The sequence below is a fragment of the Lissotriton helveticus genome, chromosome 6 (assembly GCF_964261635.1).
Source record: "Lissotriton helveticus chromosome 6, aLisHel1.1, whole genome shotgun sequence".
In the NCBI taxonomy this organism is placed as follows: domain Eukaryota; kingdom Metazoa; phylum Chordata; class Amphibia; order Caudata; family Salamandridae; genus Lissotriton; species Lissotriton helveticus.
This window is the reverse complement of record NC_136067.1, coordinates 84,493,392-84,517,027: the sequence shown is the minus strand read 5'-3', so window position 1 is coordinate 84,517,027 and position 23,636 is coordinate 84,493,392. Positions and strand designations below refer to the sequence as shown.

Genomic DNA, 23,636 nt, shown 5'->3' with positions numbered 1-23,636 from the left:
CGCTCCACCTTAGAGATAAAGAAATCTGCAATGGCATCACACTGTGGTTTATCCAGAGCCGGAGGAGAAGGTACCGTATCTGCTCCTGTTAGCCTCTTCACCACTGCAAAAAGAGTCCGCGGACAGTTCTGAGCCTGGGTGATCGTGGATGCCGTGAAGGTGGCCTCGGCCAATTTACAGTTAACATGGTAGCTCTTTAGTGCTTCTTTATAAGCTGCCTTACTGGGGGTTGAATAGGAGAGCCTCCATTTTCTTTCTAATGCCTTGCACTTGGCTCGTTGTGATTTTAACTCCTCAGAGAACCAAGGTGCGGGAGGATGAAGGGATCTGTGGTTATTAGATATAGGAGGGAGGAATGCAGTTACAGCATCCCTTAGCCACTGGGAAACTACAGCATTAGATTCTGATCCAGATTTTTCCAGAATCGGAATAGATTCAGTGAGATGTTGATCTTCCAAGGACCCTGCGCAGTCTTGAGGACAATTATTTAAACAAGCATTTGCAATACAATTGGTCTCACCTTTGGGACCTTATATGTATTTAGCTATGCAGCACATTAGCCTGGGTGCTGAAACATCTACTGTTCTTCAACATGGAGGGAAAGTAAGCACCAAACTGCATGACACGCCAGGTATAGGAACACATGGAGAGAAATTTTGCCTTTCAGCGGAAAATGGTATAGTCCAAAGCTCTGTTTTTAATATAAAATCAAGGCCTTTGGTGGTCACATCAATGAAAATACAAGATTTGAAAAAAATATTACTGTATGCGGGTGCTCGTGGAAGACAATTTCTATGGACTGGAATCTAGAGAATGCTAAAGTGATTCTGGTATTTTACTGACCACTACTGATCGTTTTCTATAAAGAAAGATAAATAGAGTTGCCAGAAAATTTTTAAAAAAGAAAGTCCCTCAGCAGAAAGCAATTCTGGTATTTTATTGACCTCTACTGGTCGTTTTCTATCACGACAGTTACATAGAGGCAGATGAACAAGCAGAAAATAATTCTGGTATTTTACTGACCTCTACTGGTCGTTTTCTATCAAGTCAGTTAAATAGAGACAGTTGAACAGAAAAAAATGTCCCTAAGCGGAAGCAGACAAGTCCTAGGGCTGATCTCCAGAGCCCACAAAGTACATACATATATAAGTATATACTAAATTATACAAGATGTCTTGAATGCTCGACATAAAAAACTATCAAAATGAAGTGAAAATCATGTTCAGGTCATTGCTGATTGAAACGCCTCCTTGTGGTCACATGATTAACCAGGCTCTTCCTCTGCGGTTTACAGGTGCTCCCTACTGCACTGACATCGGACTGGAAGCTTTCCATGCACTGGTACCTGTCCTGGTTTCAGTGACTTCAAAGTGAGAATTGCTATAGTTGCACTGTACTCACACTGAGCTCCTTACTCTAAATGACCTCGCCAGTGAGAGCAGCCCTCATTGCAATAATAACCATCACTTCTTCCCATTCATATGGTCTCTTTTCTCTCACTTTAATTGGCCTACTCTCTTTCTCTTGTTGTATTTCTCCTCCTGTCTCCCCTCACTCCTTTTACACATCTGGCCCTCAGAGCACGCCCCCTGCTCTAACAATGCCTGCCTTTCTCTTCTTGTTGCACCTCAAACACATATTACTTCCAGAGACCAGACGGAGGAGGACAGATTGTCGCCTTGACCGCTTTCTCACAGACGCGGTGGCTGACATTGGCCTGAATAATCAGAATAGGAATGTAGCTTGCTTTGGCAGGACTAGATTCATTAAATCACTTCATCTCACCTTTTAAGCAGAACAAGACTCTCTTACTTTTAAGTTGTGGAGACCAAATGCTAGTATAAAAGAACAATACTTGCTTGAGCCCTGAAGAAGTTCTATGAAGGGACGAAACGCGTTGGCTACATTGTGTAGAATAAAAGAATAAAGGATTATCAAAAATTCCACTGATATGTCCAAGAACATCATTTCTTATATTTTTGTTACTTCAAGAGAATAATGATTTCATTAAATTGACCTTTGCTTGGAGACAAGTGTTTGCTGATCATTTTTGGGCAATTGTTTATGTGAATTTATTCACTGTTGAGAAATTAAGAGGTCTTTTTTCTCATGATCTGTGCACCACATAAAATAGGCTCCCATTGGCATAACAGGTGCTGTATTGTGTCTAAGGCCTCCTTGTAAATTGTTTACTGCACCTCAAACACTGCAGAGAATACATGTTAATTTCCACAAACGTACACAAACTTCTTTTTAGGCTCCTCTTATTTATTAATATAATTAGAATGCATCAATGATTTAATGTATTAATCTTCAAACCACACCAAAGAGCTCAAATACCATGTTCACTGCGAATTCTACTGCCACACTGGCACCCAGTCCATTGCAGTAATGTGCTATAATATACTGCATGGCTAAACACTTATAAGTTCCCAAAGGCGAGACCAATTGCATTGCAAATGCTTGTTCTTGCTTTCATTAGACCCTGAAAGGGAGTCACTGGATGAAGCAATATGCACTGCCAAAACAAGGCTAGTTTTAGGGCCAGTTGTAGCGCTAGTTGCGTCCGGTGCGACAATCTTTTTTTTTGCCCATTTGACCTCCTCGGATTCCCTCACTTCCACCCGCAAAAAAGTGCCCTTCATCTCTCCATAGCCCCTCTTTCAAATACTTTTCATTTGTTTTAAAGCATGGTAAAGGCTGGCTTTACTAATCCACTCAGCTACCACATTCAATACTATTCTGTTCTTTGCACCAAGCTTATTAACCCTCTGTGCCGAGTCAAACCTGCCACTAGACAAAACTCTGAAATCTCTCTTTAGCAGGAACATTAATCACAAGAGGTATAACATTTTTTTTTGCTGCATGAAACCTGAGCCCACAAGGAACTCTGCAGCAAGTGCTTTTACATCGTACATTATTGCTAAACACAGCTCCTCCGCCCTGAGGTCTGTACCCCGCTCCAGGTCAGCGCCCCGTGCGGTTGCACTGGTCGCATCACCCTAAATCTAGCCCTGGGTAGATTTTTGTGCATTGTATGTTTTGCCTTTTTGCTTGCTTGTTTTCAAACTCTAGTCTCTTGCCTAATATGGATACAGTGATGCAAGAGAGTCCTTATGCAATGGTACTGCCATGGTTCTTGCATCACAGCAGCGGGCCGGATGCAACAATGTAGAAGGATCATTATGCACTCGTGGAGGGATTGATCTTGCACCAGAGCAGGAGTTGGGCATACCGATTGTGGGGCCTTGTAACATAACATTAGTTGAGCAAGAGGTCTTGGCTGTAGAAGTTGGCTAGGCACTTGGGATCAGAGTATCCATTCCAACATTATATGATTGAAAAATGTATCTTTTTAACATTTGCCATTTAAAACACTGAGCAAAACTTGTATTTTTCTCTCTCACTCTGTAATAATTCGGTTGTTGATATGATTTCGATGAAATGCATCACCCCACCCCGAAATCTACTCATCTCACCTTCACCTGAAGTTTGTATCACAAAGACCTATCCTCTCTATACTCCCATCCTTTTGCACCCCCTAGGATGTCCTTCAAAGACTTCCTGCTAAATTTTTCCAACATTGAGATCTGCAACTTAACTCCAGATGCCTTGGAAGAGGACGACATGAACAAGTGGCACACAACAATAATCGAGGGCTCCTGGCGTCGAGGTAGCTCGGATGGCGGTGGCTTAAAATTTCCCGGTAAGTCAAAAAACACCTGCAGCGCTAGTGCAATCTGCAGGAATAACCTTCTAGAGAGAATATACCACACTGCTTCTGTCCCAAAACACATTTAGAAAAGGGCCATGTACGGCACAAAAGCATATGTCTAACCTTAACCCATCCTTCAAAGTTGTCGCACACATTCCTTCGAGCATCTGCACATTCTGGGTCATACTACGGTCTGTGATGGAAGCATGGTAACTATTTTAAAATCTGGCGTGACAGCACAGCTTCCTGCCAGACATATTGGGCCACATATATCAACATTTGGAATAGCGATTACCTAACTGCGATATTCAGAGAATTGCATGTAGGTAATCGCTTGTCCCAATGTATGAAACTCCAAGAGTTTCATTTAGTGACTCCTAGGGGTTCGCAAATTGACCTACCTCATTAATATTAAGGAGTTGGTCACAATTTACGACTTCCGAGGAATTGGTAAAATAACGAGGATGGTGGCCTGCTAGGGTCAGTAGACCTCCACTTTTCAATAAAGCAATCATTTTTTTTTATGCAGCGTTTAAAAGTAAATTTGCGAATGGTTTACCACCAACTTGAAGTATGTTTTGCAATTGCATTTATGGTTAAAACATTCATACATACCGCTGTGATTCGGTTTTTGAAAAAGATGACCTAAAAAGGCCCCTTCCAAATGTCAAATTGTAAACCCATTTTGCGATTCGGTAACAGGTTAACGAATTGCAAAATAGGGTTTGACACATATGAAAAGCATTTTTTGCATTCACAAACGGGCTGATTCTACTAATCGACCTGTTTGCGACCACAAAAACAGGTTCCTGGCATGTACCCAATGCTATTTTGTGAGTCACTGACAGGAACCTTGCCGTTTAAGAGTTGGGACGTACATGTTTTACTCTCATGATTAGTTTACCCTTATTTTATAGAGTAGGACTGGTGTTCAGCCACTTAGCGTTATCCGTTCTGATGGCTGATTTTAAACCCGTTGCCACACATTAATGTATGGATACGAATGCTGCATTTGGGCTAGTCAGAGTACAGGGCCGCTTAATAGAAACGTGCCGCATGTAGGTTGGGGACTCGTCTTTTCGTATTTGTGACTATTCCACCTTCATCTTTTACATGAGTCGGATGGGAAATCTGCCACCCAGCTGTGCCCGTTCCGTTGGCCCATTGTGGGTTTCTTTTATGTATATCTGCTTTGTGTACCAGTTATTTACCTGTGCTGGGCATAAGATAATTTTGTATGATAATTTCCCAGGATGCACTTAGTACGTTTTTATCCCATTTTCTGTAAATCTGTTCTGTACATTAGCTATGGACCTGTACAGGGCACGTTTTATGACATTTCCTCTACATGACCTCAGTATGATTCTGTTGCTAATATATGTTTATGACTTTGCATAAAGCACTTTAAATACACCTTGTGGTTAAACTATTTTAACAGGTGTGGCCTAATAGTGTCACACCATGTATGTCCAGGTTTAAGGTAACCAGGCATTTTATGTCTTATTCTCAGCTTATCCTTGTTACTATTTACATCTCCTACACGGGAGGGATTATCTGATTTCTACACAATTTTAAAACAGAACGACCGCAAAGTATTACTCTATTGGACTCATCATTCTTTAGCTCCTATCTGAACCAACGTATTCAACCTTAAGGTACAATAGCTTTCCCCTGGGTGGACTTTCTCTGTATCATTGGCAAACTGGTCTTGCCAGGTTCAGTTTCCTTGAATGTCGTTTTTCCTTTTTATAGACTAGAATATTTCAAGTGGAACAAACATTCTGAAGTGAAATCTTGCACCCCACGAACCATGTGGTGGTGTTTATATTGGTAATGGGGTCAGAATGGTATTATCTGACACCATTTGTATCCACCTGGGCCTTTGCACATTGGTCTTTATTCTTAGTTGAGGTTTTTCATCAACATAGGTTTATACCTTGTGCTTGAGTTTTTGCCATGGGTGTAACGTTCTGGGTTCCAGTGTTTTCTCTAATCCTAATCCTGGAATTTCTTTCACATCCACAGCTCTTCTTTCTTTTCTTTGCTTTCTTGAGACTCTTCTCTGGGCATGGGGGCTCGGATGCAGGTTTAACTTATGTTCTGTTAAATCCACTGTGCATATGGACCAGCGGTGTTTTGACACTTTGTCTAAGTTCCAAGAACGTATTTTTGAAACCTATATTTTGTATATACATTGGCTTTCATCTGTACAAATATACTGATGTAAACATGTTATATTTGCAGCTCTGATGAAGCCCTGTTTAGGGAGAAGCGCGTTGGCTGCATATGTACTGGGTTGAAGCCAATAAAAAAGAATTCCTTTTAGCATTTTGTTGCCCACTTAATGCGTTTTTCTGTTGCCTCTCTTTTCCACATTTTGAGCATTTGTGAATACAAGTGTTCACAAGTATACGGACAATAAAGCTAGACATATTGGTTTTGCCAGTGCTTGTTGGAAAAGTCAAGTTTTCTAGAAGCATTACAACGGTATTAAGAAATGTGTATTAGAGGAAGTTAATCAATATACAAAGAAGTCCTAAAGTCTGTCCACAAAGGAATGTTCATTAATATATGGGAAAACCAGATCCTAGGTGCTCAGGACTGTAGTACTAAAGATCAACAAAGAAAAGGTCTTGTGATTGGTTAGAGATGCAAACCCGGGGGTAGCATCTCTAACCAGAAGAACCACAGGAATAAACTCTGTCACGGATCCTTGGTGTCCCATCATTACACTTAGCGTGTCCAGTGTCATCATCTGGGCTACCAAAAACTATATTTCACCATACCTCCAACCAAGAGGAGGATGGACAGAGAATATAGTTTTACCCTATTTGCAGAGTTTTTTACAGGAGAGTAGCAAGAAAGGGGAGGATTCCTTTGAAAGATTAGTGCAGTATAGAAGAAAAAAGAAACAAGTGATTTTAAAAAGATACGCATCAGAGACACCAATGGTACTAAGTCAAAATAGGTTGCCTCAAGGATGTCTTCCTGTCTAAAAACAGTGCAAAAAAATAATAAATCAAGAGCAGTTGAAATATGCCACTGCTCTTATGGTCAACATGTTTCAGCTTGAGGGGTATAAACTCCCTAGCATACTTCAGGACCTTAGTGCTTCGAAAAGAAGCGTAATTACTGTCACCAATTCAGTACATAAATACATACATTTTCGTTGAATTCACAAAATGAATAATCTTTTTTCAATTCCTCCATCCTAGCGGTGCTCCTGCTGGAGGCAACGACGGAGAGATCGGGCCTCTTAGACACACGCTGGTGCCCAGTGAGGTGAGGTACTGTCCTCATGGTGCATTGATGTAAGACACATCACGCCCATTTGGAGGAATTGAAAAAAGATGATTCATTTTGGAGAAATATTAGGATATGTCTGTATCTGAGCATGTGTTTTCTGGTGTGTAAAGGGATTGATAGAAATGTACAAATTGTTGGAGTATTTCAGTGTCCTTGAATTTCGGTGCTTGGCTGTCATCTATAATGGAATCACTATGAAGTTTCTGCAGTTTAATGTTTAGATAATTGGCTAGAAGCTTGCCTGATTTGTTTTGGCCACCATAAAACTTCGCTGAGGATTTCAGTAAGTAGAGGGAGGCCTGTTCGATAGTGAATTCGTTAAAAGCAATTTTTGCATTGATGAGATCTTTATGTTATGTTATGTTATGTTATGTTAAGGCTATTTGTATTGCGCACGGCTGCTCCAGCGAAGGAGCGTCCCGGCGCACCGACAAGGTGGCGAACACAACACAACAGAAAACAGAAAATATTATTTAAAAATGGGGGTATGGATTTTAACATAACTCAGAAAACAGAAGGGTTTTAGCGGCCTTGCGGAAGGAAAGCAAGTCGCCAAGGGTCCGGAGTTTCAAGGGGAGAGCGTTCCAAAGCGCGGCTGCCCGCACCCTAAAAGAGCGACCCCCCGCCCGACTGAGTTTGAACCGAGGGGCTGCCGCTAGTTCTTGGTCCAACGAACGCAGAGTGCGGCCCGGGATGTAAGGACACAAAAGTTGGCACAGTAAGGGAGGCGGTAGGCCCTTCAGAATCTTGAAAGATATGCACAGTACTTTAAAGTGGATCCGCTGCCTAACGGGTAACCAATGCAAGGCTCGCAAAGTTGGACCGGCCGAGCAAAACCTAGGAAGACCTACGATTGCTCTGGCCGCTGCGTTCTGCACTCTTTGAAGTCGGGTTAGCTCGGCCTGGTTTAACCCTATGAAAAGGGAGCTGGCATAATCCAGCCGAGCCAAAACCGTTGCTTGTACCACAAGTTGACGGGTTGCGGCATCAAAATATTTAAGGGCAGGTCGCAGATTGCGCAAGACGCCAAAGCAGCACGCCGCCGTCCTTTTGGTGTGACCAACAAAGTTGAGGGAAGGGTCCAGCCAGACACCAAGATTTTTGATCTCCGCAACCGGAGTGGGGGTGGGACCCAACTCAGGGGGCCACCAGGTCTCTCCCCATAGGTCCGTCCGCTTCCCAAAGACCATCACCTCCGTTTTTTTGGCGTTAAGTTGGAGACAGTTGGACGTCATCCAACCAGCCACCGCCCTAAGTCCTTCTCTGAATCTTGGGGCATCCACCCCAGAGTCCCCGCTGATCGTGACCGCTAGCTGGGTATCATCTGCGTATGACACCATGGTCATACCACAGAGCTTCACCACCTCAGCCAGCGGCCTCACGTAGATGTTAAACAACGTGGGACTCAGCGAGGAACCCTGCGGAACCCCAAGAGACAGAGGATGACATTTGGACTGATAGGGCGGGGACGCCACACAGAAGGAACGATCCCTGAGAAACGAACGAAACCACTGGTGTGCAGTGCCGGTCACCCCTATCTCCTCAAGACGCTGCAGGAGAATTTCATGGGAGACCGTGTCAAAGGCGGCGCTTAGGTCTAACAAAACAAGCGCCGCCGTTTGACCTGCATCCAGAACTGCCCGCAGGTGCTCGACCATAAATAACAATGCTGTCTCCGTACTGTGGCCGGCCCGAAAGCCATTCTGGGTGTCGTCCAGAATGTTGGCACGCGACAGATGATCAGTGAGGGCGGTGTTAACATGCACCTCCGCGAGTTTGGCTGGCCACGGGAGAAGCGAAATCGGGCGGTAGTTCTCCGATTTTAAGGGAGTCCTTCGACTTGGAGGTGTGAAAGGAGTGCTCAAGTTTTTTAATCTTAGCAAGAAATGTGTTATGTAATATGCGGAAAACTTTATGTTTTATTTGACACAAATTTAATGATGAACTCCATAGCAGTGGCCTTAAAGGCGTCCCACACTGTATGAAAGGAGACATCATTCATTAAATTAATGTGAAAAAACTCTTGAGTGAAAGAGGTAAAAGATGAATTGAAATTAGGGTCAAGGAGTAAGGAATTATTGAAACGCCAATATTTTGGCAATGTGGATTGATTTAAAATGTCTAATTGAATTGAAGCAGGTGCATGATCCGAAATGAGTATAGGGCCTATGTCAGTAGAACGTAAGGATTGGGAAATGCTGCATGAAATAAAAATATGGTCTATTCGAGATTGTGTTGATTTGGAGAGGAAAAATAAGTATTCTCTTGTGGATGGGTTGCAGAGGTGCCATGAGTCCAATAAGTTTCTTTGTTGAATAGTTTGTGTGAAAACTTTGTGTGGCGTGTTTGGGGTAAAGGGGGATTTAGAATTTCTATCAATGAATGGGTCCATCGCTTGGTTGCAGTCTCCTGCAAGAATAACATTTTCTGATGGGTACTTGAGCAATAACTGAGATATACAAGACTAAAACATGGCATCACTGCTAGTAGGGGCATAAATGTTAAGCAAAGACAGAGGGGTCTTTCCCAGCAGGAGGTTAATGAGAATCCACCTACCCTCTGTGTCGGATTCTTGAGATACAAGCTTGGCATTCAGTGCTTTGTGACAAAGAGTTATAACCCCATTCCTTTTGCCATCTACTGGTGAGAAAAAGATTTCACCAACCCAATATCTTTTGAGCTTTAGTGATTCGCCTTCGGTGAGATATGATTCTTATAGTAACGCAATATTAACATCTAATTTGGAGAGGTGAGATAAGACTCTCTGTCACTTAATGGGGGAGTTCAAGCCTCTGATGTTCCATGTGACAAAAACATTTGTGAGATGAAAGTAATAAAAACATGAGTGAACTAATAAAATCTCGTAAATTGTGAACAATAGTACATGTGAAAAATTCAACAATAAGAACTATAAAAACATTGAAGTACACCTTATGTTAGGTACGAAGATATTAAAAGTTAAAACCAATTGAGAGAAGCTGAAAAGGTGGGAAAGATGAAGAAAAGAAAGAAGCAAGATCAGAAAAAAAGGCAAATGATAGAAACATGTATGATAAGAAGAAAAAAGAGGGAATAAAGGAGAAGGGGTAAGAGCTGTTAAGAAGAATATAAGAAAAAGGATCATGTCCGCATAGAAGTCAAAACAATGGAAGGATGGGGGGAGACCACATGGAACGATGACGTACCCGGACTCCATGAGGTAAGGTGGGGAAGACTTCGGGATGTAAACAACATTCAAAACTAAAAGTTCAAACACATGAGGTTAGGTCCTGTGTAAAAAGAAACAAAAAATGTTTAATACAAACATTATGGCATCAGACATTATAAGGTTATAAGCTGAAATGGAAGAAGATAATGAGAACAAATAGACCATTATACCATGACAAAATCCATTCTAGAACCCTGTAAGTAAAACAACATACTGAAAAGCTAAACCCTGTTCCAATATTTAACAGAAGAAGAGCTATTTAGAGATTAATGAGATCAAACAAACCATTATACCATGGCAAAAGCTATATTAAACTTCCATAGTTAAAACAGCACACTGAGGATTTAATCCCTATTCACATATATTCCAGAAGAAAAGCTATTTAAAGCGAGTGCTGGAAATGTCCATCTGTTCTGGGCATTGTGCATTGAGGAAACTCTTCAGCTTTGTTGGGTCCTCATAAGTCGTGGTGTTATTGTTGAGAGTGACTTTAAATAGGCAACGATGAAGCAATCCGAAAACAAGCTCCAATTGAATGCAGCGCTGGATCATATTGAGGAATTCTTTGCATCTATCTGCTGTGGATTTGGCATAGTCTTGCGAGCAGAACAGTTGATGACCTGAAAATGAAATACGCTTCAAGAGCCTAACTACGGAAAGCACTTTCAGGAGGTCCGTATACTCAAGGAAATACAATATAACTCCTCTTGGTCTTTTCGTGCTTGAGGGTGTTGAAAGCAGTTGGCCCAGTCTTTGAGCGCGTTGTATATTGAGATTTAGTACTGTCGGTAGAAATGTTTTGAAAGAAGGAGATGGGATCCGATCCCTCCGCGCCTTCCGATAATCCATAAATGCGAAGGCTGTCTGCTTTGTTCTAACATGCACTGAGAGTTTCAACATTATTTTTAACCATGGTGACTCTTTCCTCCAATTTTTCCCATCCATCAGTTAAGATTTGTTTTTTAGAATTTCTCGCCTCAACAAATGGTCACAGAGCTCGAATTTCCTCCAGAAGATGATCCATGGACACAGACGAAGGCGGCTTCGGTGGAGAGGGTGGATTTTGTTTAAGGCGTTTAGTTGTTGTTTTAGTAGGAGAAGAGGAGCCATTAGTCGTAGTAGAAGAAACAGCTGTTTTGGGGGTCAATGTTTGGGAGTCCTCCATTTTAATGAAGTTCACACGTGACTTTGAATGGACAATAAATCTACGATGTGAAGATATTTGAAATTAAGATACTTTTTCTTAACCTACCCATGCAATAGAAAGAGTTAAAACCAATACAGAAAACGTTAAGTAAAACTGCAAGGTATAATGTAAGTGTGCAATTCCACCTAATAATAGTGGGCAAGGCACACTGTAACAGAATTAGTGTGCATTTGGCGCATGACAGAATATCAAAACATACATTTACCAATAAGCATGAAGTGAAATATAAAAGTGATATCTGTATGCTTAAATGGAATAGAATATATGTATGAAATGTAAGTCACCACGATACATTACAAGAGTGTGTCTATGCCCAAGCAAACCATACCACAAGCGTAGCTTAATACCATATCCAAGAGAGCCACTTTAAATAAATAATCTCGTGGTACATTCATATAACATTGTAGGTTCTGAGAGAAACACAGCTAAGAAATGCAGATATTTGCACATATTCATATTAGCAACACAGAAACAAGGTAGCTGAAATGCCTGTTAATACAAGCGCATGGGAGTAATGTCCAGATTCACTTTTCAACATGACTTCTGGTGTGAAACATCCATAAACAGTGAACCAGGGTCAGTAAATGAATAAAGCATTGCTCCTTTTGAAGAAATTAAGCGTGTAAGGGAAATAATCTCCTTAGTGTGCAGACTGCTTTCAAGCCACAGTTCTCATTCAGTTAGTCAGGAAGCGATGTGTTTCACAGAGGGGGCATTGTGAGGCAAAGTGAGGCAATAAATCACTGCAGAGTTTAAATTTAGAGTTCTTCCCAAGTTAGTTCAATTTGTTATCATCCATAAATCTATTCAGCCAGTAAAAATACAAACTCAAAGGAAACCGGCTCCCTCAGGGCAGCTAGCGGCAGTTAAGCAGCTGCCACCGATACCTCAGCGGTGAGCAGAAAGGTTAATAAAAAGTCAAAGTTTACCAGAAAGAAGACATAAATACCTTCATTTCGAGGCTCTTACATTCCGACCTTAATTTATGCAGTTTGGCCGACGTTCAAGACTCAGGTGAAACCAGAAAATCGCTCGGAAAGGCCTGTCACCTCAAGCGAGTCACGGGAATGCCACCATCTTCCTCAGGCGCAAGTCACGCCCCCCCCCCAGGATTCATCTTCTAATTTTACTTAATTAAAGAAACATCTGCATCTGGAAAGAAAAAAAATGTAATCCCAGTCACATGTATCTCGATTAACGAGTGATCTGAAAAGCCATTTACTAAGTGACTGTACTTATGGAGACCAAAGTTAGAAGGCGATAAAAAATAATCTACTTTTTCAGCAGATTTATATCTTTTTGATGGACAAGTATATTCTCGCAGAGTTGGATATTTATTTCAACATAAACCAGTTAGGTTTATGACTTCCAGATACTCTGCTAATATCTTTGCAGTTTGGGGCTTTTTTGCATCTGTGTATTTGCTAATAAATCTAGGTTCGGCATCTGAAGAAAATTAAAATCCCCTCCTAGAATTAGTTTACCATGAACTGCCATCAATGATTGAAATAATTCTATCAGGGGATCGGGTTGTATATGACAGGGCCGTAGATGGTTGCTATTGTACTTTTTTGACCTTCTATTTAACCATTGACTCACACCCATCTACCCTCTTTGTCTGTCTGAAAAGTACAAATATACTTCAGTTGTTTATTAATGTAAATCACCACGCCTATAAGCGCTGCCTTTACACAGGAAATGCATTGATCAGGCCAGATTTTAAATATTGCCAAATTTGGTCTCACATCTGTTTTTAAAATTAGTAACTTGAATTAGAGCTATATTTGGAGAATTGTCTTTTCTCCAATCTTCAATAACTTTGGCCTTCTGCTTGTTGTTTAGGCTGTTGACGTTAAACGTTATAACTTTCAAGATTTCAGTCTCTATCAACATTTCTCATTATCTTTTGCAATATTCCCCACTGCACTGCAGTGATCTATCTGGCCTGCACGGTCTAGGGTTTGAGAATAATATATAGTCCAGAAATATCTGGCTATCTCCAATACAATAAAGATATGTAGAGCGACCAAAGTGCTAAAAATAAAATAAAAAGACAAAATGCTAAAAACAAACCAATGCCAAAGTCATCAGTTACTGTATAAATAATGACCTAAAGTGCTGAAAGCTAAACTGTAATGTGTCTTTTCAGATCTATAAACCATCAGACCTAAAAATATATAATGCAAATATACAAAATATTTAAAAAATACATAATATTTCATAAAGTGCTGAAAATGAAGCTGTACCAAATTCTCAAAAAGTTGATCAGTTTTTTTAATAATAATCATCCAAAGTGCTGAGAGTTAAAGTGCAACATGTCTTTTCACATGTATGCCCTATCTAAACTAAATGTATAAATATGTACTGATTTGCAATTTATCCAGCATGGTAAGTCCCTGCGGGTAACACCTGATATGCAACATATCTGATGGTCGCGACTGCATCTAACAACTTTGAAGGCATAATTCATCTCTGTTTTAGAGGCTTGATGGCATATGTGCAGGATATTTACAGCACTAAATAGTCTGTACGTAGCCTAGAAGAAGGAATTTAAAGGTGCGGCAAAACAATTCTAACCCCCGCGATAAATTAACAAATTAGACGCAGAGTCAAATTCACAGTATTTCACCGCTGTGAGGCAGATCGTGCTTACCTATTTGGCCGCCCCTCACTTCCCCGCTTACTTATGAGTGGCTACAGCTGCTCCGCCCAATAAAATCAAGCATTTGCAATGCAATAGGTCTTGCATTACTGAAAGTTTGAGCTATTGGCGTTGCATTATTATTAGCAATGTCAATAGTTCAAACTTTCAGTATGGTGAGACCTATTGCATTGGAAATGCTTGTTTTGGGAGTGCACAGGCCTAAGTGTGATCCCATTCGGACCCTGCCTTTGGGATATTATGGCTAAACTATTAACGTGCACTAGAGGATGTGAAGTAAGGGCCTGAGCTGCCAACTTTGCGTCTCAACCTCGGCTCAATCATCCTGTAATTCTAGGAAAATCACATAATGCCCTGTGGCTACCAATAATGAATGTGTCCTTTTGTAATGTAACTGGTGCTTATGTAAAGTGCTCCAATATCTTCGGTTGAGTTTGTGGTATATAAAACTGCAAAAAAAACAATTCTGGTAAAGCTCTTGGGAGCTGACACAGTTCTGCTAAAATCTATCAACTCTCAAGGCTTAATTCTCCAACAAAGTCCATTGTTCTTGTGAAACAGACGTGTCTTATTCAACACGTCTTATTCCATCGAACACAACTCCCAGTCACCTGGAGACAGCTCTCGTGGAGCTTGGCCTGCCTATTGGAAAGATGGCACAACACTCATGCTGCTTGGATCCGTCTGCTGCAGGCTGGCTCGGGTTTGTGCAGCTGCCACTGCGCCCAACGGCTTGCAGCTAGCTTGGTACAGACCTCGTGCAGCTTGGCATAAAGCATACCTCTCGGGAGAGAAGCCCAGCTCTCCTGATGCCTGACATGCCTCCCACAAGACAAACCCTAGAGAAATGTATGCTTCACAGTTCCAAACACGTGTGAAGCCTTTATTCAAGGGGTTATCACAGACGAGAGGAGAGAGATGGAAGATGCTGCACCACTTCTATGAGGCTTACTTGCGGGGAACGCCCACCCTGCATACAATATACCTGATGCAGGTATAATGTGGCACAGGGTTTTACAAAGTGAAACATCTGCCTAGATGCATCACTTTGTAAATATGGTGCAATGTGACGCATTATTTGCGCCCCCGCTGCATCACAAAAAGTGACACAACAGTTTTGCAAAAGTGTTTCAAGGAGCTCATAAATAAGCCCCTTAGAGTGTTATTATTAAAATTGTATATAGCGCACAGCTACCCTGAGGCATCCCGGCGCTTTGAACAGTGCGTCAACAGTAAAACCATGAGATAGTTGGATCAACTCACGCAGGGAACAGATGTGTTTTCAAGCCCTTTCGAAAGCGCAAGATGCAGGTCTCAGCACGAAGTTTTAGGGGCAGAGAGTTCCAAAGCGTTGCTGTGTGCACAGAAAAACGTCTCCCACCCGTGCGCGATCTTTTTACTCTCGGGACCTGGAGCAAGCATTTCTGATCGGACCTCAGCGCTCTATTCGCTTTGTAAGGCACTGCCAAATTTTTCAGGATAGATGGTCCGTTGCCCTGAAGAATTTTGTGGGCAATGCAAAGTGCCTTGTACTTCACTCTCTCCCGCACCGGTAACCAGTGCAGAGCCTTAAGGGCGGGTCTAGCAGATTCTGTTCTAGGGATGCCCATGAGTAGTCTAGCCGCCGCGTTTTGCACCTGCTGAAGTTTGTTAAAAGTAGATTCAGGGGCGCCCAGAAAAAGACCATTACTATAGTCAAGGCGAGATGTTATCAAACCCTGAATCAACAGCTTCCTCGATGGAAGAGGAAGGAGCGGGAAGATTTTACGAGCGGCCCGCAGCAGGGCAAAACACACTCCCGCAGTTTTTTTGGCGTGAGTTCTGAAAGAGAGATCTTGCTCCAGCCAGACTCCCAGGCTCTTAATCTCCTCTTTCATGGTGGGGAGATCACCCATACAGCTTGGCCAGCATGTTAAAGGCAATGGGGGAGCTTTATTTCCAAGCAGCATAATCTCTGTTTTAGAGCCGTTCAGCTTCAGAGCTGAGCTGCTCATCCAGGTGTAGACGTCCGCCAGGCATGAGTGCAACAAGTCAGGGTTATCCACCAGTTGAGGAAGGGCGACCACCAGCTGAGTATCATCAGCGTAGCTGATGATCTTGATGTTATAAGGGGCCACCACATCCTCCAGGGGGGCCATGTAGACATTAAATAATGTCGGGCTCAAGGAAGAGCCCTGCGGCACCCCCCACTGGAGAGAGATGGATGCAGTCTTGTTGCTGCCTTCCCAGACCTGGTAAGACCGGTCTTCGAGAAATGAGCAAAGCCATTTCAAAGCAGCCCCTGCCACACCCACCTCTGACAGTCGTTGGGTCAACACCCGATGGTTCACGGTGTCGAACGCAGCACTCAGATCCAGGAGGATCACTGCCACTGATCCTCCCGAATCCAAGATGCGTCTGGATTCTTCAACGACTGCCAGGAGGGCCGTGTCAGTACCTTGACCGGGACGAAAACCGGTCTGCGAGTCTCGGAGCAGACCATTCGACTCTAAAAAATTAGACAGTCGATGATTTGCAAGCTTCTCAGCAATTTTGCTGAGGCCTGGCAACAGAGAGATAGGCCTATAATTGGCCAGCTCCGCCGTGTCAAGGTTAGATTTTTTTAACAATGCCTTAACCACAGCTGTTTTCCAGCTGGGTGGCACCAGACCCTGGGAAAAAGAGGCATTTATCAGGCCCGTATTAGGCCCTACCACAGCGGTTACTGCTTGCTTTAAAATTTTAAAAGGAACTGGGTCCATAGGGGAGCCACTTTTTATGGAGGCTATGGCTTTTAGAGTTTCAGCTTCTGAAACCGGGCCAAACGTATCCAGGGAAACGAGACGCTCCTTCCCCTGAGTTGGGGAGAACTCTTCTTGGGTCCCATAAGGGTTAGTAGCCTGGGGTAGGGAGTTGAGTATTTTCACAATTTTGATGTGGAAAAAGTCGGCCAGCTCCTTGCACTTCTGAAGGTCATGGGTGACTGCTGGTTCGGGGACTTTAAGGAGTTCTTGCACCACCTTAAAAGTTTCCCTGGACGAATTTGAGGCAAATTGTATTCGTTCCTCAAAAAATTGAGCTTTTGCCAAGCGGAGGGCTGCTTTGTAGCCTCTCATCGCTATCCAGTAGTCCATACGCTTAGCAGCATCACATTTCTTCCTCCAAGCCCTTTCAAGTTTCTTGCATCCTTTTTTAAGCAGGCGGAGCTCAGCCGTAAACCAAGGAGCAGAACCAATTCTTTTCTCCCTCTTCTGTATAGTTTTCATAGGAATGAGGGCATCGAGCGAGGCATTCAGCCATCTGTTAAGGTCAGCATCTCCTTTGATCGGGTCTGACTCAGATGGAGGTTGTGACTTTGCCAGGTTGTGGGTCCAGTCACTGATCGATAGTCTGGACCATACACGGTCCACCACAACCGCTTGATGTATCGATGTTGAGGGCAGTTTGACTTGCCATTCCACCGAAACTAAAGAATGGTGTGACCATGGGAGAGGGAGGGCTGGTCTGGCCTTGAGCCGGGGGATGTTGGAAAAGACTGGGTCCAATAAGTGACCCTTCGCATGGGTGGCTCCTGTATTGATTAACTGGAGCTCACATGCAGTCAAATCGCCTTTGAGATCTGTAGCAGTTGTATCTGCGGTGTCATTAAAATGCAAATTCAAATCCCCTAAGACAATAAAAGTAGAAGTGGATGTGGCCAGCGATGTTACTGTTTCCATCACAGAACTTACAAAGTTGCCCACACTGCCAGGGGACCGGTAAATCAGCAGACTGAAGTATTCGTGAAGGAATGAAGTAGTCAGCTCTGGTTATCGTGGAAAGTTATGATTTATTGATAATGCGAGATCGAGATAACAGGAGCCCACGCCAACCGCTGCACTGGAATCACCGGAATCCCTAGGCATAGGATTCCACATTCCAGAGCATGCGATGTGGCGAGCGCAGCATGGAGCACGAGGATACAACACATCCTCCTTACTAGAAAAGAAAAGAATTAACCTGGACATATAATATATATAAACAACTTAATGAGTGCAGAATTCATAACATTGAGAACATTTTAAAAGATGAGGGTTATACACCAACTACGTAATCTTTATGCCATATAGGAGTTTTCCTCTGACGGGAAAAACTTGAATGAGGAGTGTGCATGGGAAAGAGCTGAAGAGAACGTGGTAAAACAGGAGGTTGATGAGAATTGGAACAGGAAGGAGTGGTCCATGAATGGCTGGAAGAACTGGATCTGTTAATGAGAGATGGAACTTTGACAACTTTAGAGAGGCTCCACACATTCCCGTCTGATAACTCTACAACTTGCCTACCTACTCTAACAACTAATAACGGGTCAGAAAAACGTGATACACCAGATCTCAGAAAACCAGACTTTCTCACACGCACCCAATCACCAACTTTGCAGGGATTGCTGGAATTGGAAGACACCACAGGAGCACGACAACTAGCACGTTTACCATCCACAAGGTCTCGCATCCAAGGTTGGCTTAAATTACATACACCTTTCCTCCCTCGCATCATTTCAAAAGGAGACAGATCACTATTACCCTTAGGGGTATTTCGATAACTCCATAAGAGTTTTCTAACAGCCTCGTAACAATTCTCACCGTTGCACACAGCAAGTTGCAGACCCTCCTTGAGTACCCTAATCCACCTTTCAACCATGCCGTTGCCTTGAGGATAGTAAACAGAAGAGCGCTTGTGTGAGATGCCATGATTGTGACAAAAGGATTTCATCTCAGCAGAGGTGAACTGTGTGCCATTATCGGAAAGAATAGAAGAAGGAAAACCTTCCTTTTCAAAAATTGAATTGAGGAAATCGATAACCACCCTAGAAGATACATGGGGAACAAATTTCACTTCTGGCCAACTAGAGAACTGGTCTATCAGGACAATGGCGTACACTGGACTCTGACCAAAGGACATTGGACCGGCTATGTCTACAGAAATGCATTCCCATGGTTTTGACGGTCTTGAGATAGAATCGTGGTGATATTTAACGGGCTTTTGTGATTTGTCGCTCACACAACATTCGACACATAACCTTACTTTTCTCTCGATTAATTTGTCGACACTAGGCCACCAAAATTCACTCCTTATTCTTTTTTTCATACTGGACATGCCTGGGTGACCCTCATGAGCCATGTCCAAAACGGTGTTTCTTAAGTTATCCGGAACCACTAACAGTAAACCTCTCAAGAGAGTTTCTCCCTGAACGGAAAGTTCTCGAGCCACTTGAAAATAAGGCAAAACATTAGGGGAAAGATTATTTTTGGGAGGCCAACCATTTTTGACATAGGATACGACATCCAAGTAATCACGATCACTATTACAAGCCAAATTCCAATCATCTTCACGAATGCATCCATTGGACACTTCACAAATTGACACTACTTTGTCAGGGTCATCGTCAGGTGCAACATGATTGTCGTCTTCGATGGGAAGTCTGGAAAGAAAGTCAGCAAGGAAATTTTTTGCACCGGGAATGTACTCAACAGAAAAATGAAAATCTTGTAGTTTATACTGCCACCTTGCAATTCTAGAAGTGGCTTTTCCACAACCTTTGGTCGTGAAAAGATCTACTAGGGGACGATGGTCCGAGCGTACAATAAAGTCTGTGCCATATACATATCTACGAAAGTATTCTATACCCCACCAGCAAGCTAATGTTTCTTTTTCAAGAGTGGAATATTTTGTTTCAGCACCCCGTAAAGGCCTTGATGTAAAAGCAATGGTGACAAAACCGTTGTGTTGCTTTTGCATCAGAACCGCACCAATGCCAACGTTGCTAGCATCTGTGACAATAAAGGATTTACAATTGGTGTCAAATGGTGACAAAGCAGGAGCAGAAATAATACATTTTTTGATAAAATTAAATTGACATTTGCAGTTATCATCCCAAGTAAATTCTTGATGGTTCTTCATTAAATTGCGTAAGTGAGAAGTTTTATCAGAGAAAGATGGAATGAATTTGGCATAATACTCGGCTAAACCGAGAAAGGATCTAAGTTGATCTTTGTTGACAGGTTCAGGTGCATTTTCGATTGCCTTAACTAAACTTAATTTGGGAGAAATGCCTTGTTTACTAATGGAATGACCCAAATAGTCCACTGAATTTTTTCCAAATTTGCACTTTTCTTTGGTGAGGGTGAGACCGTTGTCTTGTAGGATGGAAAGGACTTTAAACAAGACTTCAGAATGTTCACATTCGTCCTTACCGAAAACTAAAATGTCGTCCTGAAAGTATAACACATTAGATACATTCTTAAACATGTTGTGCATTACACGCTGAAACACTGAGGATGCGGACACTAACCCAAAAGGCATTCTTTTATATCTGTACGCACCCTCAGTGGTTATAAACGAAGTCAGATGCTTACTATCATCATGAAGTGCTATCTGATGATATGCGTTAGATAAATCCAATGTGGTGAAGATAGATGCATCCTTGAGCTTAGTAAACATTTCTCCAATATTGGGTAAAGGATGTCTATCCACCCACACATTTGAATTTAAATCGCGCATATCCACACACAAACGAATTTTCCCATTAGGTTTGTGGGCTACGACTACTGGCGAAAGCCACTCGGAGGATTCAATTTCCTCGATTACGTCTAGGTCGCATAACCTCTGAAGTTCTTTTTTTACAGATTCACGTAAGGCTAAGGGTATGTTGCGTACCTTATGTACTTTGGGAACAGCATTATGTCTGAGAATAATTTTGTGTTTAAAATTTTTGAGTAAACCCAAAGTAGGGGAGAAAACTTGTGGAAAAACAGTTTCCCATTTGTTGTCGGGGGACACATCAACAGAATTGATGAAGTCAGAATAACCTAAAACCTGATCGGGGTGATTGGGATCAAGTTTCATCATCAATTCTCTCTGTTGTGGCCAACCCAGTAAGCATGATCCATCCTTAGCAACATAAACCTTAGCATGTATTGATTTGCCCTTAAACGATAAAGTGGAGGGAAAGTATCCAAATACATCAATGGGTTTTTTCCCATACCCCCTTAATTTTATGTCAGAGGGAAATAATGATATGACATCTGGAAATTCTTTTAACAATACATCATCACCTATTAAAGTGTACTTTGCACCAGAGTCTGCCATGACCTTTATAGATTTGGACCCAATTTGAAGCATACAGAAGGGTGAGTCTTTTTTTTCCTCTCCAACTTCGTAGACGGTGCAGATGTCGTCGTACTCATCGTCATCGATGTCCACAGGTTGAACTTCAGAGAATCTGGGGCATCTAGGGTCAGAATTAGAATACTTCGATCTGTTGCGACTCTTACACATCCTGGAGAAATGACCCCTAGACTTACAATAGTTGCAAAATTGTCCTATAGCGGGACATCTCTTATCCGTTGCTACATGGCCAGGAAAACCACATTTGAAACAAATGACATCCTTTCTGAAATTTTGACGTGAAGTATTGGTCAACATAGGTTTATTGGAAGTAAAAGTAGATGGATTCTTCTTGACATTCTGGACTACTGATATACTGGGATTTTCGGAAGAAGATTCTTTAGGTTTTTTATCAGATAGTTCTTTTATGCCAAGCTTCATATCTTCAAATCGGTGAGCGATGTCAAGTGCTTTTGAAAGAGATAAGTCTTTTGCATCAAGTAATTTTTCTTGAAGTTTCACATCAGAGACGTTGTGCACAAGTTGGTCTCTTAGCATTTGATCTTGGAACTGTTGATAGTTGCACTTGGCAGCAAGGATCCTTAAATCTTTGATAAAGGAATCAATTGGTTCCACGGGAAGTTGTTTTCTGCTAAGAAACTTGTGACGTGCCACGACTTCATTAACTTTATTTATGAACTGTTTGTCGAGCTGCATAATTGCATTTTCGTAGACATCAACTTCTTCTTCGGATGAATTGTCTAAAGTCATTGGAGGCAGATGAGAAAGTATTTGTCTTCCTTCTGCGCCAAGAGAATGCTTGAGTATGGCGAGTTTGCGTTTGTCCGTGTAATTCTCACCACCAATGGCTTCAAGATAGGCTTCAAATCCTTCACGCCATTGTTTCCATTCCAATGGTGGTTCACCAGGACTCGCTAAAAATGGCGGAGGGGCATTGAAGCTTTCCATTATGATGTAGTAAAATAGATGAAAAATGAAGAAAAATGTGACTTTAACAATGTGTAGTAAATGTCTTAGAGAAGTATTGTGATGTCATAAATAACAGTGGTCAAAAGTTCTTGAAAGAAATTATGCCTTGAACAACAATGGAAGGACTTCCTTGAAGAAGAGGTTTGTGACGTCACAATTGCCAAGAGAACGATCATACGTTATATTGTAGATGTTGTTTGCATGTGCTGACACTGCCAGAACAGAATGCAGAGAATGATGAGCGCATGCGTTTGTTCGCGCTGAGATTTCTGGACGCGTGACAGTGCGCACGTATTAACTCGCGCAGATAAACTAACACGTTGAAAAGGCAAAAGCGGAAATAAATGAAGATATTCTCACCGCTTAATGGGGGAAAAACGGGATTTTCAGCATAACGACATCAGATCGATCAGAAAGGCTCCGAAAACATAGAAGAGGAAGTCCAGTACTTCAAGTCAGCAACGGTAAGCTTGGTCCGGGAAAACCGGGGCTGCAGGCTCCGAAATCGCGTAGGTTCGTTCACACCAAGTCGCCAGTGAAGTATTCGTGAAGGAATGAAGTAGTCAGCTCTGGTTATCGTGGAAAGTTATGATTTATTGATAATGCGAGATCGAGATAACAGGAGCCCACGCCAACCGCTGCACTGGAATCACCGGAATCCCTAGGCATAGGATTCCACATTCCAGAGCATGCGATGTGGCGAGCGCAGCATGGAGCACGAGGATACAACACAGACCTGCCAGTGTCACAGTAGGAGATATCTGTAGTGAAAAGTGGCAGCTCTCGCAGTCAGCAACAAGTCCCTTCCAAGCCCTACATATAAAGTTTTCTCGATAAAGGATAGCAAGACCACCTCCTCGCCCCTCAGGTCTATCCAAATGAAATATAAGAAAGCCTGGTGGGAGGGCTAGAACGATGTCAGCGTCAGAACTGGAAGTAATCCAAGTCTCTGACAGAAACAGGATATCCAGTTCCTGGTCTTGAATGAGGGAGTTAAGTTCCACTGCGTGACGCGGAAGTGATCTGCAATTGAGCAGGCCCCAGAGTAAGGTGCTTTTACCTGATTGAGGAGGAACTGATGCGTCCAGTCCTCATGGAGGTGATGATAGAAAACCATTGTTGATGACAGAGGGGTTTTCAATGGGCAGGATGCGTAATGCGAGTAGCTCCTCCCGGGAATAGGTGCGACGCAGTGGTAGTATATTTGGCATAGTGCCAGGCCCCAGGCCCGTCTGAGCCCGGACGAGCCCAGACGGGCAGGACTCTGGCTGGACTCCGGCGTGAGTCCGGCGACTCCACTGCGCGTCTCCGCTGCGCGTCGTCATGAACTCGCCTTAAATAGGGGCGTGAAGTCCTGTCTACAAGGCTAGTGCGCTGGCCGAAATGGCGCCGCAATGAATCCCTCCTCACCCAAGATGGCGGTGAC

General features: G+C 42.6%; 1 protein-coding gene across 1 annotated transcript in view; it reads left to right on the top strand.

The window, feature by feature from the left end:
* The window catches only part of LOC144762254 (calpain-1 catalytic subunit-like), a 359,395-nt gene that overhangs the window by 173,892 nt on the left and 161,867 nt on the right, over positions 1 to 23,636 (top strand). Inside the window, exon 9 of the mRNA XM_078647398.1 lies at positions 3,546 to 3,706. Coding sequence (XP_078503524.1) covers positions 3,546 to 3,706 — 161 coding nt within the window. The remainder of the gene's footprint in view (positions 1 to 3,545; positions 3,707 to 23,636) is intronic.